This window comes from Stegostoma tigrinum, chromosome 16 (assembly GCF_030684315.1).
Source record: "Stegostoma tigrinum isolate sSteTig4 chromosome 16, sSteTig4.hap1, whole genome shotgun sequence".
Classification (NCBI taxonomy): Eukaryota; Metazoa; Chordata; class Chondrichthyes; order Orectolobiformes; family Stegostomatidae; genus Stegostoma; species Stegostoma tigrinum.
Genome location: NC_081369.1, coordinates 590,247 through 605,924, shown reverse-complemented (window position 1 = coordinate 605,924; position 15,678 = coordinate 590,247). Strand labels below are relative to the sequence as shown.

Sequence of the window (15,678 nt, the reverse complement as noted above, 5' to 3'; positions counted from 1 at the left end):
CCTACAGACTAAGGGTGTGGCCATGGGCACCCACAAGGGCCTAAGCTATGCCTGGCTCTTCATTGGATACATGGAGCAGTCCCTCTTCCACTGTTACACTGGCACTATATCCCAGCTCTTCCTCCATTACATTGACACCTGTATTGGTGCTGCCTCATGCTCCCACAAGGAACTTGAACAGTTTATCAACTTTACTAACACCTTTCACCCAACCTCAAATTCACCTGGACCATCTTCAATACCTCCCTCTCCTTCCTGGACCTCTCTGTCTCCATCTCTGGTGGCTGCCTTGAAACTGACATCTGTTTCAAGCCCACAGATTCCCACAACCACCTAGACTTTTCCTCCTCTTACCCATTTTTCTGCAAGAATGTGATCCCCTACCCCCAATTCTTTCACCTCTGCTGTGTCTGCTCCCAAGATGGGACATGCCAATCTCGAACATCCCAGATGTCCTTCTATTTCAAGGACTGCCTATCTGTACTCACTTATCACCATCCCACCTGTCTTACCCAGTCCCACTCCTCCTCTGCACATTTATTTCTGAGCTACCATCCCCCTGTCCATTTCTGAAGATGGGTCCTGACCTGAACTGTCAGCTTTCCTACTACTTTGATGTGCCTGACCTACTGTGTTCCTCCAGCTCCATACTGTGTTATCTCTGACTCCACCATCTGCAGTTCTTGCTATCTCTTGTTCATATGCAAGAAAATCTGGATAATATCCAGGCTTGGGCTGACAGTGAAAAGTGGAAAGTAACTTTCATGTCACACAATTGCCCGGCAATGTCCATCCCCAACAAGAGACAATCTAACCACCGCCCCTTGACATTCAATGGTACCATCACTGAACCTTCACGATCAACATCCTGGTGGTTATCATTGACTAGAAACTGAACTTGCCATTTCAATACAGTGGTTACAAGAACAGATCAGAGACTTGGAATACTGCAACGAGTAACTCACCTCCTGAGTAGTGATCTCTCCTACTTTCTTTCCAGCTACATGGCCCTCTGACGCCGATGGGTGACGGTGACATCTAGAACTGACACTCAGTGCCATGATCAGTTTTCCAATGCTGATCACCATACACAACGCATTAGAGTGGCTGCACACGCCAACACGCATTGATTCCCCGAAGCATGTTCACCACCTACTTGCCACAAGTCAGCGTACAACGGAATATTCCATCAATGCTCAAGAAGCTTGGCACCATTCAGGATAAAGCAGTCAGTTTGTTTGACACTGCAGTAATTGCAACGATATCAGCGAGGTGGACATCATAGAATATGAGCTCCCTGACTGGAGCTGTGAATCCGGCCCAATCACTGAGATCCCGCAGACAGATCAAAGAGGAATGTCAGCGGTTCTGACAGCTGACTCTGAAGATGCAGTACTAAAGTCATGGATGGGTCATGTGTAAGAAAGGGTGACTTGGAAATGGGATATTGGCCCTTGTGAAGTTATTTCAGGCACTTCATTTACAAATATCCACTCCATTTGCCTTCAATTCTCATTGGCAGCAATGCATACTAAAACAAGATGCACTGCAGAAATTCACCAAAGATCCTTAGACAGCATTTTGCAAACCCATGGCCAGTTCTATCTCAAAGGACAACAGCAGCAGATATATGGGAACACCACCAGTTGCAAGTTCCCTCCAAGCCACTCACCATCCTGACTTGGAAACATATCGCCGTTCCTTCACACTTACTAGGTCAAAATCATGGAATTCCCACCTGAAGGAAATTTCAGGTTCAAGAAGGCAGATTATTGCCACCTTCATCAGGGGCAACTGCGGATGGACAATAAATAGTAACCCAGCAAATCTTTGTCTGTCCTCTCAACTGGATGGAAAACTGCCCTTGTCTTGGTGATGAAGGAGAGTAAGGCAGCTCTCCCTGATGCCCTGGGCAATATTTATCCCTAATGCACATCATTAAAACGGATTCAGAGAATCATTCTGTCCAGAAGAAGCCCCACAGCCCATCAGGTCTGTATTACATTAGTCCCACTTTCATGCACTTGGCCCATAGACTTGAATGTTATGACATTGCAAGAGCTGATCCAAGTGCATTTTATAGATTGTGAAGTTTCCTGCCTCAACTACCCCTCCAGGCAGGGCATTGAAGACACCCACTGACCTCTGAGTGAGAAATGTTTCCTTCATTTCCCTCTGAACTTCTTTCCATTTCCTTGAAAATGATGTCTCTTTCTGATGACTCATTGACTAAATGGAAACAGCTGCTTTCTATCCATCCTGTCCATACCCCTCAAAATCTGATACACCTCAATTAGGTTCCCCCAATCAACCTTCTCTTTTATAAAGAAAACAATCTGAGCTAATCCAAACTCCGTTCAGACCTAAAACACTGCATCCCAGGCCATATCCTGCACTCTGCTCCAGAGTTATCACATCCTTCTGATAGGGTTAAGACCGGAATTGCTTACACTAGACCAGCTGCAGCCTGATCAAGTTCCTGTACAGACCTCCTTGCTCTTATAATCAATCCCTTGACTCATAAAGGCAATTGTCGATGGTTGAAACTCAGGTCATTTCTACAGTGCAGTTTGTGGGATCTTGCTGAGCATGCAGTTCTTGCTGTCTCTACGACAATATTGACAATGATTACAGAAAAGAATGTGTTCTTGCCCATGAAGGATTTCAGAAGCCCCAAGTTGGGGAAGGGCGCTATAGAAATGCAGCTGCCTCTGCCTTTTCCTCCTGCAGTGAGATATTTTGATGATAATCTCACTTTCTGCTCTGAGCTGCTTCTCTGACAGCGGACTCGGTGTGCAATGGGTCAATCAGGAAGCTCAAGTGCTCCGATTGCCTCTCTCTAGCATGGAGAGGGAAGTTGGGACCGGGCTGAGGGATTCAAGATGACAATTTGCTGAGAAACACTGACCTCAGAGGTTCCAGCTGCTCATGCTCCTGTCTCTAAGAACCACATTCAAAGAACAACATGAACTTCCCATTTCAGGGAGAAAAGCCATGGAGGAACAATTCCAGGCACAGCGTCAATGCTGGGGCACGGGGAAAGTTTCAGGGAGGGTCTGTATTGCTGACTCGGTGCAGTCTCTCCAGGATATAAACCAGGAGGTGACAGCTCCCTCCTCATCCACACTCTCCCTTCAACACCGAACACTTGTAAGTTGGGCCAAGCCAGGATGAGGACAGCACTGTGTGTAGCTACTGTTGTGCTGGGAGCACTGGCAATCTGCTCGATCCAGGATGGTGTTGCTGCTGCACCAGGTAAGAGAGAGGCTTCCTTCTTCCCAATCTTTGCTCAGAACTTGAGAGTGAGGAAAACAGGAACAGGTTCCAGTGCCCCTGCTGGTTGCCCTCGCCTGTTTGTGTAACTTAATGTTGTGTTACTTAGCGTTAATGTAAAGATTGCTCCTCACTCCATTCAGAAACTGTAGGCCAATGATTCCAAATAGAAACACAACAGAGAGAGAGAGAGAAAGAGAGAGAGAGAGAAAGTGTGAGACCACTCAGCCCATCAAGTTGGTACAAGCACTTTACCAGAGTGATTCAATTGGTTCATCTGTCTTGCTCTATCTGTCCAATCCCTGTCAATTTTGACCTTCATGTCATGGAGTCAGAGAGTAACAGAGATGTTTAGCATGGAAGCAGACCCTTCCATCCAATTTGTCCATGCTGACCAGGTATTCTAAATTACTCTAGTACTAAATTACTGCCAGCATTTCCCATATCCCTCTAAACCCTTCCAATCATAGATCCATGCAGAATCATTTTAAACATTGTAATTTCATCAGCCTCAATAACCTCCTCTGGCAGATCATTCCATGCATGCCACCACTTTTGCGTGAAAATTTTTCCCTTTAGCTCCCTTTTCAACCTTTCCCTCTCAGTTTAAACCTATGCCCTCTTGCTTTGAATCCCCTTACCCTGGGGAAAAGAACTTGATTATTCACCCTATCCATGCCCCTAATGATTTTATAAACCTGTGTAAGGTCACCCCTCAGCCTCTGATATTATGGGAAAAATAGCCCCAGCTTATTAAGCCTCTCCCTCTGGCTCAAACCCTCCAATCATGTTAGCACATTTGTTCCAAATTTTTTCCGAACTGTTTCAAGTTTAACAGCATCTTTCCCATAGCTGGGACACCAGACTTGAATGCAGTATTCCAGAAGAAGCCAAACCAAAAACCAATGTCCTGTATAGCCGCAACATAACTTCCCAAATCCTATACTCAATGCACTGACCAATAAAGGCAATTTTCCAGTATACCAAATGCCTTCCTCGCTACCCTGTCTACCTGCGACTCCTTTTTCATGGAACTATGAAACTGCACCCCAAGGTCTCTTTGTTTGGAAACACTCCCCAGGACCGTGCCATTAACTGTATAAGTCCTGCACTGATTTGCCTTTCCACAATGTACCACCTCACACTTATATTATGGAAATGGCTGTGAGATGTTCCTGAAGTACACAAACGTCTGAGAGGAGAATTCATGGAGGTTTTGGAGGTGTCTAAGGGGTTTGTTAAGGTGGGTACAGGAAAGATGTTTCTACTTGTGATAGAGAGCAGAACTCAAAATGATCCATTTAAACAATTCCTAAAAGATCCCAGTAGGAATTGAGGAAAACACCCTTTACCCAGAAGGTGATTAGAAAGTAGATCCTGAGACTGGAAGGAGTGGTCAAAGTGAATAACATTGAGATGTCTGAAAGAGAAATTGGATATACACATGAGGGAGTGAGTAATAGCAGGATATGTGAATGGGGTGACTGTCATGTGCAAGAGGGGTTTGAAGCTTCAGCAGGGATCAGACGGGCTGAATGACCTGTTTGCGTTGTATGCACTCAAAGTGCTTCTGGAGGAAAACATGGAGGATAAGGAGGCTGTCAGTGAGAATGTGCTGTGAATGTGTTCAAGGATTCACCATCTCCATTCCTACTCTTCATCATTGCAGCCAGCTCTGTGACTATCGATTGCTGTGAGAACTTTAAGACCACTCGCATTCCTCATAAACGGCTCGTAAGCTTCACCAGGACAGTTGGCTGCTCCACTCCCTCCATCATGTGAGTGTTTCAAGGTGTTTTTATCATCGTCTGTGGAAATGAAAGGTTTGGAGCTTGTACCTGTGATTTGCTGATAATAATAATCTCATCTCACTCTTTCAGCTTCACAAACAGGAGGAAGATGAGAATTTGTACAAGAGCCAGTGAGAAGTGGGTTCAAAATGCAGTGGCATATCTGGAGAAGAAATTGGGGATTGAAAGAGAAGAACCCACTGAAAGTACAACCTTTCAATCCACAGGAAACATGCAGAGTGTTGAACTGACTGATGTTACACTGGGAGACAGGCAGAATGGAGAATCTGCTTGAAGATTGGATCCACAAACTGCTTCTCTGATCACTTGCGATATTCCTATTTCTGTGCTCACTAAACTGAAAGATTGTAGACTGTAACAAACTAATTTTCCCCATGTCTACTCCAATCATCAAGCTGAGTGACAGCTGTTCATGGTACAGAGGGAAATGTGGTTGGATGCCAATGGGAGAGACTGAGGGAACAGTCAGTCTGGTGTAGGACAACATTCCAGCAAATGTCCAGCTAATCCCAGGATCATCCCAGAGGCTGGAGCTCAGCAGAGACAGTCAGTCTGTGCCCTTGCTGTGGTTTGTTTGGCCATCCCCTTCAACCACACTGGGCAAGGTGTAGTTTGCACAATTTCAACTCCAACTCTCTCAAATGAGGTTTGTGAGGGATCACAGTGGGGTGGGGTTCCATCTCTGAGGCTGGGGTGTGTCGGTCAGTCTGTGGGCTTGAGAGTTGGATCAGATGCTTGGGGGTGGGGGTAGGCCAGACACTTAGGGTGTTGATGTGAGTATACTCTGGGTATGTTCATGAGGGTCAGTCTCTGGGGCTGGGGTAGGTTGGCCTTTGTGGGTGGGGCCTTGGTGGTCTCTGAGGGTGATGTGTGGGTTTGTGTCTGGATTTGGGGGTGGTCAGTCTTTGTGGATGTGGTCTCTGTCAGACTGTCTCAAGAGCCCATTCTAATTCCATTGGAAATCTGGGAGTGGTTGTGATTTTTCCCTTTCCGCTCCCTTATTGCCTCACCGAATTCCCAGCTCCTGGCTTTCATCCATTGAAACTGTCACAATGAAATAAAGGGTGCTTCCAAAGATAGCTTCCCTCTGGTTTTCCTGTTTCTAAACATCTTCATTTTTTGGCTTTCAGTTTTCTGTACAAGAGAAACTGGTTAGAATTTCCCACCAGTTTTCACCTTCACCTTCCATTGGTCACTGTCCATTCAGAGATTAAGACAACGTCAGAATGGCATGTGCGCATTTACACATTTTCTGATATTATTTCAATATATTTACATCACATTTACATCGTATTTAGTGCATGGAATCAGACAATTTGGCCCAAGTTGTGGGAATACCCTGGTTTTGCCAGACTTGGGCAGGTCTGGGCACCACTCTTTCGGCAGAATACAGTGGCCTTGGAGAGACGACAGCGGAGGCTCATAAGAATGATACCTTGACTTCAGGGGTGAATTTATGTGGAAATGTCATACAAATTAAGCAATTTCATCCACAACTGAGGAGGTCAAAGGATTATCTGATAGAGGTTTTTAAGATATTAACAGGAAAAGACAGGATAGATAAATATCAACTATTTACGCTGGTTGGGGATTCTAGAACTAGGAGCCATAGTCTGAGAATTAGGGCCAGGTCATTCATGAGAGCTGTTAGAAAGCACTTCTACACACAAAGACTGATAGATGTTTTGAACTCTCTTCAATAAACAGCAGTGGATGCTGGATCAGTTGTTAATTTTAAATCTGAGGTAGAAAAATCTTTTTGTTAGGCAAAAGTGCTAAGTCTCATGAGCCAAAGGAAGATAAATGGAGTTAGGCTTTTGATCAACCATGATGTAATTGAATGTTGGAACAGGTTGAGGGGCTGAATGGTCTATTCCTGCTCCTATGCCATCCTAACGGGCGGCATGGTGGCTCAGTGGCTAGCACTGCAGCCTCACAGCGCCAGGGACCCGGGCTTGATTCCAGCCTCAGGTAATTGTCTGTGCGTAGTTTGCACATTCTCCCCGTGTCTGCGTGGGTTTCCTCCCACAGTCCAAAGATGTGTAGGCGAGGTGTACCGGCCATGCTAAATTGCCTGTAGTGTTCAGGGGTGTGTGGGTTATAGTGGGATGGGTCTGGGTGGGATGCTCCAAGGGGCGGTGTGGACTTGTTGTTCTTCAACAACAGAAATTTATTGCACAAAATACAAAAAAATTAGGTATTTTAGATAGAGAGCTCCAGTAAAAAGAACATAAAATATCAAACAAGACAAAATTTCAAATTATTCCCCAACAATTTGCAGCAATCCTAATCCAGAGAAATTACAACTCCATGTTAAATCACGAAGATTGACACAGCTGATCGTACTCGGATCTGCTGCGTGAACTGTGAGATTTCCTTACATGATGTGAAGGTGCCGACGTTGACTGGGTTGGATAAGGTCAGAAATCACACAACTCCAGGTTATAGTCCAACAAGTCAGTTTGAAAACACAAGCTTTCGCAGTGTCAGTCCTTCTTGAGGTGTTACTGAGAGAGGTGGTATCAGACACAGAATTTATAAGTAAAATATCAAAGGGTCCCACCACTGATCAGGATGTATTAAACAAACCCCAGATGCTGTCAAATCTTTAATCAGTTAGAAGGTTTTAATTGATTAATATGTAAATTTACATATTAAAATTACATTGATAAAACCTCTAGTTCTCTCAGGACAGTGACTCCGGGGATTCACAGAAACATACCAATCAATTAAACCTTCTAACTGATTAAATATTTAACAGCATCTCAGGCTTTTCTGATACATCCTGATCAGTGGTGTGACCCTTTGATCTTTTACTTAAACTCTGTGCCTGATACCACCTCTCTCACTAACACCTGAAAAAGGACTGAGGACTGAGAACTAAGGACTAAAGCCTCCTCTTGAGTTCACATCTGTTCAAAGTCTGTCCCACTTAGCACAAAGCTAGTGCCACACAACACAATGTGGGTTATTCTGAATGTGAAGGCAGGACTTTATCTCCACAAAAGTTGTGCAGTGTTCACTTTTACCGATACTGCCAAGGATCGATACGAATTTGCAGTCAGCAGACTGGTAGGGATGAAGTCAAGTATGATTTTCCCTCTTGTGCTGCAGACTCAGTATTGCAGATATGTCCTTTAGGACTTGGCCAATTCGAACCATTGTTGGTAGTGGATATTGAAATGCTCTACCCAGAGTACATCTTGTGCCATTGCCACTTTCAGGGCTTCCTCCAACTGTTATTATGTCATAGCGTCATACAGCATGGAAACAGGGCCTTCAATCCAGCCAGTCCATGCTGACCATATTCCCAAACTAAACCAATCCCACCTGCCTGTTCTTGGTCCATATCCCTCCAAAAATTTCCTAATAATGTCCTAATCCAAATGCCTTTTAAACGTTGTAACTGTATCTGCATCCACCACTTCCTCTGACAGTTCATTCCACACACTAACCACTCTCGGCATAAAAATGTTGCACATCATTTCCTTTATAAATCTTTCTCCTCTCTCCTGAAAAATGTGCCTGTTAGTTTTGAACTCCCCCACTTTAGGGAAAAGACCTTTGCTATTCACCTTATGTATGCCACTCATGATTTTAAAAACCTCTATAAAGTCACTCCTCAATCTCCAATGCTCCAGTGAAAAGCTTTCAAGCTTATCAAGCCTCTCCTCGTAACTCCAGCCTTCCATTCCCAGCAACAATCTGGTAAATCTTTCCTGAACGCCCCCCGTTTTAATGTTACCCTTCCTATAACAGGGTGACCAGAAGTGCACACAGTACTCCAGAAGAGGTTTTGTGAGTGTTCCATGCAACTTGTCCTAACTCTATACTCAAAGGTCTGAGCAATAAACACCTTCTCAACCAACCTGTCTACTTGTGTCACAAATTTCAAAAAATTATGTACCTGAACCTCCAGGTCTCTCTTTTCCAAAACACTACCCAGGGCCATGATCATTAATTGTATAGATCCTGCCCTTGTTCGTTTTACCAAAATACAATACCTTGCATTTATCCAAATTAAACTCCAAATGTCACTCCTCAGCCTGTTGACCCAATAACTTCAAATCTCTGTAATCTTAGATAACAGTATGCATTAACCATGCCTCCTTTATTCTCATCCAAATCATTTCTATCGATGACAAACAAATTTGGATCTAGTACCGATCCTTGGAAAACTGCTGGTCAAAGGCCTCCAGGCCAAAAAACAACCTTCTTCCATTTCTGAAAAAGGGTCTAGGCCCAAAACGTCAGCCTTCCTGTTCCTCTGATGCTGCTTGGTCTGCTGTGTTCATCCAGCTCTACAGCTTTTTATCGCTCTTTCTCCACCACACATTGCTTCCAACCATAAAACAGTTTGCCTCCAATCAGCAAGATGATGCTGAATTCCAACTGATCTAACTTTACTCATTAGTCAACCACGTGGAAACTTGTCAAAGGTTTTACTAAAGTCCAAGTAAACAACATCTACTGCTCTGGCCTCATTAATCTTTTTTGGTTACTTTCTCAAAAAACGCCAACAGGGAGACCCAGGTTCCCTCGCACAAAACCATATTGACTGTACTTAATCATTCTTCGCATCTCCGAATGCATGTAAAACCTATCTTTCAGAATCACCTCCAATAACTTACCGACCACCAATACTGTTTAACATGGAGGAGGGCTGATCCATCAGGTGAGGGAGGGCAACATTTGGTAATCAGCGATAACAAAGTGCGAAGCTGGATGAACACAGCAGGCCCAGCAGCATCTCAGGAGCACAAAAGCTGACGTTTCGGACCTAGACCCTTCATCAGAAAAGGGGGGTGGGGAGAGGGTTCTGAAATAAATAGGGAAAGGGGGGAGTCGGACCGAAGATGGATAGAGGAGAGTATAGGTGGGGAGGTAGGAAGGGGATCGCTCAATCCGGGGAGGACAGACAGGTCAAGGAGGCAGGATGAGGTTAGTAGGTGGGTAATGGAGGTGCAGCTTGAGGTGGGTAGAGGGGATAGATGAGAGGAAGAACAGGTTAGGGAGGTGGGGACAGGCTCGGCTGGTTTTGGGATGCAGTGGGGGGAGGGAGATTTTGAAGCTTATGAAGTCCATAGGGCTGCAGGGTTCCCAAGCAGAATATGAGTTGCTGTTCCTGCAACCTTCGGGTGCCATCACTGTGGCACCGCAGGAGGCCCAGGAAGGACATGTCGTCTATGGAATGGGAGGGAGAGTTAAAATGGTTCGCGACTGGGAGGTGCAGTTGTTTATTGCGAACCGAGCGGAGGTGTTCTGCAAAGCGGTCCCCAAGCCTCTGCTTGGTTTCCCCAATGTAGAGGAAGCCACAACAGGTACAGTGGATACAGTATACCACATTGGCAGATGTGCAGGTGAACATCTGCTTGATATGGAAAGTCATCTTGGGGCCTGGGATAGGGGTGAGGGAGGAGGTGTAGGGGCAAATGTAGCACTTCCTGTGGTTGCAGGGGAAGGTGCCGAGTGTGGTGGGGTTGGAGGGGAGTGTGGAGCCAACAAGGGAGTCATAGAGAGAGTGGTCTCTCTGGAAGGCAGACAAGGGTGGGGAAGGAAAAATATCTTGGGTGGTGGGGTCGGATTGTAGATGGCGGAAGTGTCAGAGGTTGATGTGTTGTGTCCGGAAGTTGGTGGGGTGGTATGTGAAGACTAGGGAGATTTTCTTTGCGCGGTTGTGGCAGGAGCGGGGTGTGAGGGATGTGTTGCAGGAAATGCGGGAGACAAGGTCGAGGGGGTTCTCCACCACTGCGGGGGCGGAAGTTGCGGTCCTTGAAGAATGCGGACATCTGGGATGTGCGGGAGTAGAATGCCTCATCCTGGGAGCAGATGTGGGTTAGGGTTTGGTAATCAGCATATGGTTTCCTTCCTACATTTAACCTGAAGACAGGAAATCTCATGGGGCCTCAATATGGAGGACTCCCAGAGCAACTTCCTCCTGATTATATATAACTGTGCTGCCCCGCTAGTCGGCCTGGACATGTCCAGGATTGGCAATGGTGGTGTCTGGGTTATTGTTTGTCAGGTACAATACCATGAGTATGACTATCTCTTTAAAAAAATCTTGAAATTGTCTCCATTAAAACTCTCCCATCTTCTACCACCACATCTCTAACAACGATTAGATTCCCTACAGTGTGGAAACAGGTCCTTTGGCCCAATAGGTCCACTCCACCCCTTTCAGCATCACACCCAGACCCATCCCCCTATAAACCACACACCCCTGAACACTACAGGCAATTTAGCATGGCCGGTACACCTCGCCTACATATCTTTGGACTGTGGGAGGAAACCCATGCAGACACGGGGAGAATGTGCAAACTCCGCACAGACAGTCGCCCAAGGCTGGAATCGAACCCAGGTCCCCGGCGCTGTGAGGCTGCAGTGCTAACCACTGAGCCACAGTGCCGTCCAAATTGGGAAGGACTCATGGATTTATCAATAAGATAGAGACAATCCAATAAACTGCCTTTACCATGTCTCTCTCTTCCACTATCTGACCAGATCGACATAAAATCAGCCCAGTGCTTGATCCCAATTTGTTTCTTCCTCATGTTTCTCCTTCATCGCCCCTCTACAATCTTAACCTTTGCTTATGATCTTCAATTATATTCCCAATTAACTTCCCCCCTTGATGCCCATAAATTGTTTGTGACTCTGTCTTAAGGTATTGTCACTCTCCCCTTTAAAATTGCTGTCATGACCCCCTTCTCAAAAATTAAGCTTTGACTTCACACTTACGATCTCCTGTCCTATCTTCTCAGTCCTGTTCTTGGTCTTAGAATGTGGTCTCCTCTCAAGACTGTTCTCATATTTCTCAGAATTCCATGGAAGAACCCCTCCAAACAGATTTCCACCTCTGTCATGGGACAAGTCACAAATTTATGAAAGTTACAACTCACATGCTTGCTGACTGTGAGTATGATTCAGAAGCAGGAAGAGACCATTCAATCAAGTTACTACTGCAGCACAGTGGCTCAATGTTCAGCACTGCTGCCTCACAGCATCAGTGACAAGCATTCAATTTGAACCTCAAGCGACTCTCTGTGCGGTGCCTGCACATTCTCCCCCATGTCTGCATGGATTTTCTCCAGGTGTTCTAGTTTCCTCTCAAACTCCAAGTATGCAAGTTAGGGGCACTGGCAATGATAAATTGCCCTGTAGTGTCCAGGGATGTGCAGGGTAGTTGGTTTAGTCATCAGAATTGCAAGGTTACAAGGATAGGGTGAGGGGTGTGGATCTGGGGTGGATGCTCTTCAGAGGGTTGCAATGAACGTTATGGGCCGAATGGCTTGCTTCCAGGCTGTAGGGATTCTATGAGTCTGAAGTGTGCTCCACCATTCCATGATTTTCTGTCTATGACCTTCTTGACTTGTCTGCAGCCACATGCAGTGGCCATCCCATTCTCCTCCAATCCCTGTTCAAAGTTGCCCAGCTGGATGGGACTGCTGCCTCCTGCTTTCATTCCTGTCTGTCTCATTGCAGACAATCACTGGCAATGGCTCCTGTACTGTCCCTCTGGTATCCCTGGACCCTCCTGTTTCTCTCTGACACTCTCTCACAATGATATCTTCCAATGGCAGTCTTAGCTTCACATGTTCAATGATAACCCCAGCTCATCCTTACTGTCACACTCTCCATTCCATTTTCAAGGCTGTTGGGCAGAGGCTTATCTGGTATCCAGTCCCAGATAAGCAGAAACATTCTTCAATTCAATAACCAGAAAACTGAAGCCTTTGTTTATAGTTTCCATCTGATCCCCAGGCACTGACTTCATTCTTCCACTTCATGACCCTCCGAGGTTGAACTGGAACTCCTGTGGCCTTGGTCTCACAAGATGATTCTGATCAAGTTTTGGTGCCATCTCTGGGCCATTTTCTTGTTCTGTCTAAAGCCCTAGCTCAGAGGCTGCTACTAACACCACCTTGTGATCCTGGGTGACTCCCAAATCACTGCGGCCCTTCCCTGGAGCCCCTTTAAGGACTGTTTTGAACATGAATATCTGACCCAGCTCTGAGCAAATATCCCAGTACCATCTGATGTGGCTCAGTGGCATATTTTGTTTTATTAACCTCTGGGAAGGGCTTCAGACATTTTCCTTCAATAAGGTATTGTATAAAAGCAGGATATTCTTGGTTTGGTTGGAGGGTATTGGGACTGTGAGTTCTATGACTGGGTTAGATATCGCACAGTGACCCTGTGGGATAGACTCATAGACCAAGTCATTTACAGCACAGAAGGAGGCCTTTCAGTCCATCATATCAACAAATGGTTGCCTACACTAATCTCACTTTCCTGCTTGTCGCCCTGGGTCATGAACACATCCCAGTCAAACATCACACAAACCAGCTTTTCAACCATTGACTCCATCTACTGTTCCCACTGCCTTGGGAAAGCAAATCAACGTAACAAAGACCCCTCCCATCCCAGTTATACTTTCTTCCACCTTCTTCCAGCAGGCAGAAGATGTAAATGTTTGTATATATGTATGAACAGAGCCAAGAATGCCTTTATTCCCTTTGGTTATCAGACTCTTGAATGGGCCTCTCAAATGTTCATGATCTCTCTCTCTGCACCTTCTCTGAGGCTGTGACACTATATTCTGCACTCTGTTCTGCTATTGTGATGCACTGTGCATGATGTGGTCTGCCTATATTGCATGCAAAACAACACTTTTCACTGAATTTCAGTATATGAGACAACAATAAATCAATACAAGTTGTATCCCTGCAGGCTAAGGCAATGGAAATTGATACATCTGTGATCCCGTGGTGCAGACTCGATGGGTTGTATGGCCCCTATTTGCACTGCAGAGAGTCAAGATTTGACAACTTTTCACACGACTACAATTGCAGTCTAACCAGTGTCTTGTACAATTTCAACATTATCCCCTTGCTCTTGCACTCCATGCCCATTGTAATAAAGTGGAGAACAGTGTTCACTTTATTAACTGTTCTCTCCACCTCTCCTGCCACCTTCAATGATCTGTGCACACATATTGTCTGATGATATATTTTATTTTTATATTATCCGATTGGTCATTTCTCCCCTTGCTGTCTTTGGGAGTTGCTGCCTATCTTGCTGCTGCCTTACTTCCATTACAAGAACAGTGATTCTGTTCCTTTGCTGATGATCTCACTCATTCTTTCACAGGTTTCACCAGCTCAGGATTGAGCCAGACCCTCCCTTCACCCATGCAACATGGAGTCTCAGCCACAGCTGAATGCAGAACCAAAATCAGGAGATAGGGTGAGGATTGAAACGAAGATTTGTTTGGCAGTATGTGTATGGCCAAATCACAGTACAGAGGAGCTTATGTGTCTGTGTAGCCAAAGGCCAGCATCAGATTTTCGCTGCTTGATGCCATAGTATCCCTACAGTATGAAAACAGGCCATTCAGTCCAACAAGCCCATACTGACCTTCCAAACAGCATTCCACCCAGACTCATCCACCTACCCTTCCTCTGTGACCTTATGTTGCCCTGGCCAATCCACCTAACTTGCACATCTTTGGACTGGAAACCAGAGCACTGAGTGGAAACCCACACAGGCAGAGGAAAAATGTACAAACTCCACACAGACTGAGGGTGGAATTGAACCCAGGTCCCTGCTGCTGGGAGGTAGAGGTGCTAGCCACTGTGCCACCCTGCCACACTGTTCTATTGAAATCCTGCGGCCAAGGTTACAGTGACAGGGTGGTTATATGCAAATAGTCCTTGTTGTATTCTTGAGCTTTGTAGACACACAGTATAGTTAACTGTGTATTTAGGCTAGTTCTAGGCCACAATGTTCACTGTTGTATCCCTCAGTGTAAGTAACAATAATTAATGAAACTCACTATGATGCCACGTGTGAGCAATTCCGCCTGCTCTCTAACAGACACACTTCTAGCATCAAGAGTGTTTTCTGAAGATGACTTGGGACGACCATGTGGGTGTGACTTTTACAAACTGAGACAGTGACCCATGCCCAGGAGAAACAGCAGGCCAGTTTCTGATTGTTTTGTAAACCCCTGCTGCTTTTGGAGGATTGGTTCGAACTGTTGGCATAGGCAGTTCCCCAAGTACAGAACAGACTCAAGCCTCAATTCAAAGTAACACAGCTTCCAAGTCAATGTCTTCTTAAATATGGTGGGCCTTTGTGATGCTAAGGTTGTCCACAAATAAGGTCTGGAAGGAATACTGCCGATATTCAGCCTGCACTTGTGTTTGATACGCATTTTAACCCAAACTGGCTTTCTCACAGGCAACACCTGAATGTGAGAATGGGATCCATTCCAAAGCGATGCCACTGCTTGGCTTTAAGCTAATTACCAAATGTCCCAGAACAATCAAAGGAGTGGGAAATACTGCATTTTGTGGTAAAATATACAAAAAAAAGTTACCAAGAAGGGCACACCATGCTTCTGATTGTCCAGAGTGATGTCGATGTCAGAGATCAGCCATTGGAGTGTTGAGCTGGATGTGGAATTGTGGGAAATTAATTGATATCTGATCAATCTTGAAGTTCATAGAATCATAGAATCATACATGACAGTTGAGGCCCTTTTGGCCATTGAGCTGTACTGTCAAAAGTACGCTAAATCTACATCAGT

At 45.4% G+C, this 15,678-nt stretch overlaps 1 protein-coding gene across 1 annotated transcript; it reads left to right on the top strand.

The window, feature by feature from the left end:
- Positions 1 to 3,153: 3,153 nt before the first annotated feature.
- On the top strand, positions 3,154 to 6,127 carry LOC132210609 (eotaxin-like). Its single transcript, XM_059651538.1, has 3 exons — positions 3,154 to 3,255; positions 4,943 to 5,051; positions 5,154 to 6,127. The coding sequence occupies exons 1-3, from the start codon at positions 3,171 to 3,173 to the stop codon at positions 5,356 to 5,358; spliced, it is 399 nt and encodes a 132-aa protein (XP_059507521.1). The 5' UTR covers positions 3,154 to 3,170; the 3' UTR covers positions 5,359 to 6,127.
- Positions 6,128 to 15,678: the final 9,551 nt, after the last annotated feature.

Coding starts and splice junctions, on each gene's coding strand:
- LOC132210609 (XM_059651538.1), top strand. CDS start 3,171: ATGAGGACAGCACTGTGTGTAGCTACTGTTGTGCTGGGAGCACTGGCA. Junction 3,256..4,942: donor TGGTGTTGCTGCTGCACCAG/GTAAGAGAGAGG, acceptor TCATCATTGCAG/CCAGCTCTGTGACTATCGAT. Junction 5,052..5,153: donor TGCTCCACTCCCTCCATCAT/GTGAGTGTTTCA, acceptor TCACTCTTTCAG/CTTCACAAACAGGAGGAAGA.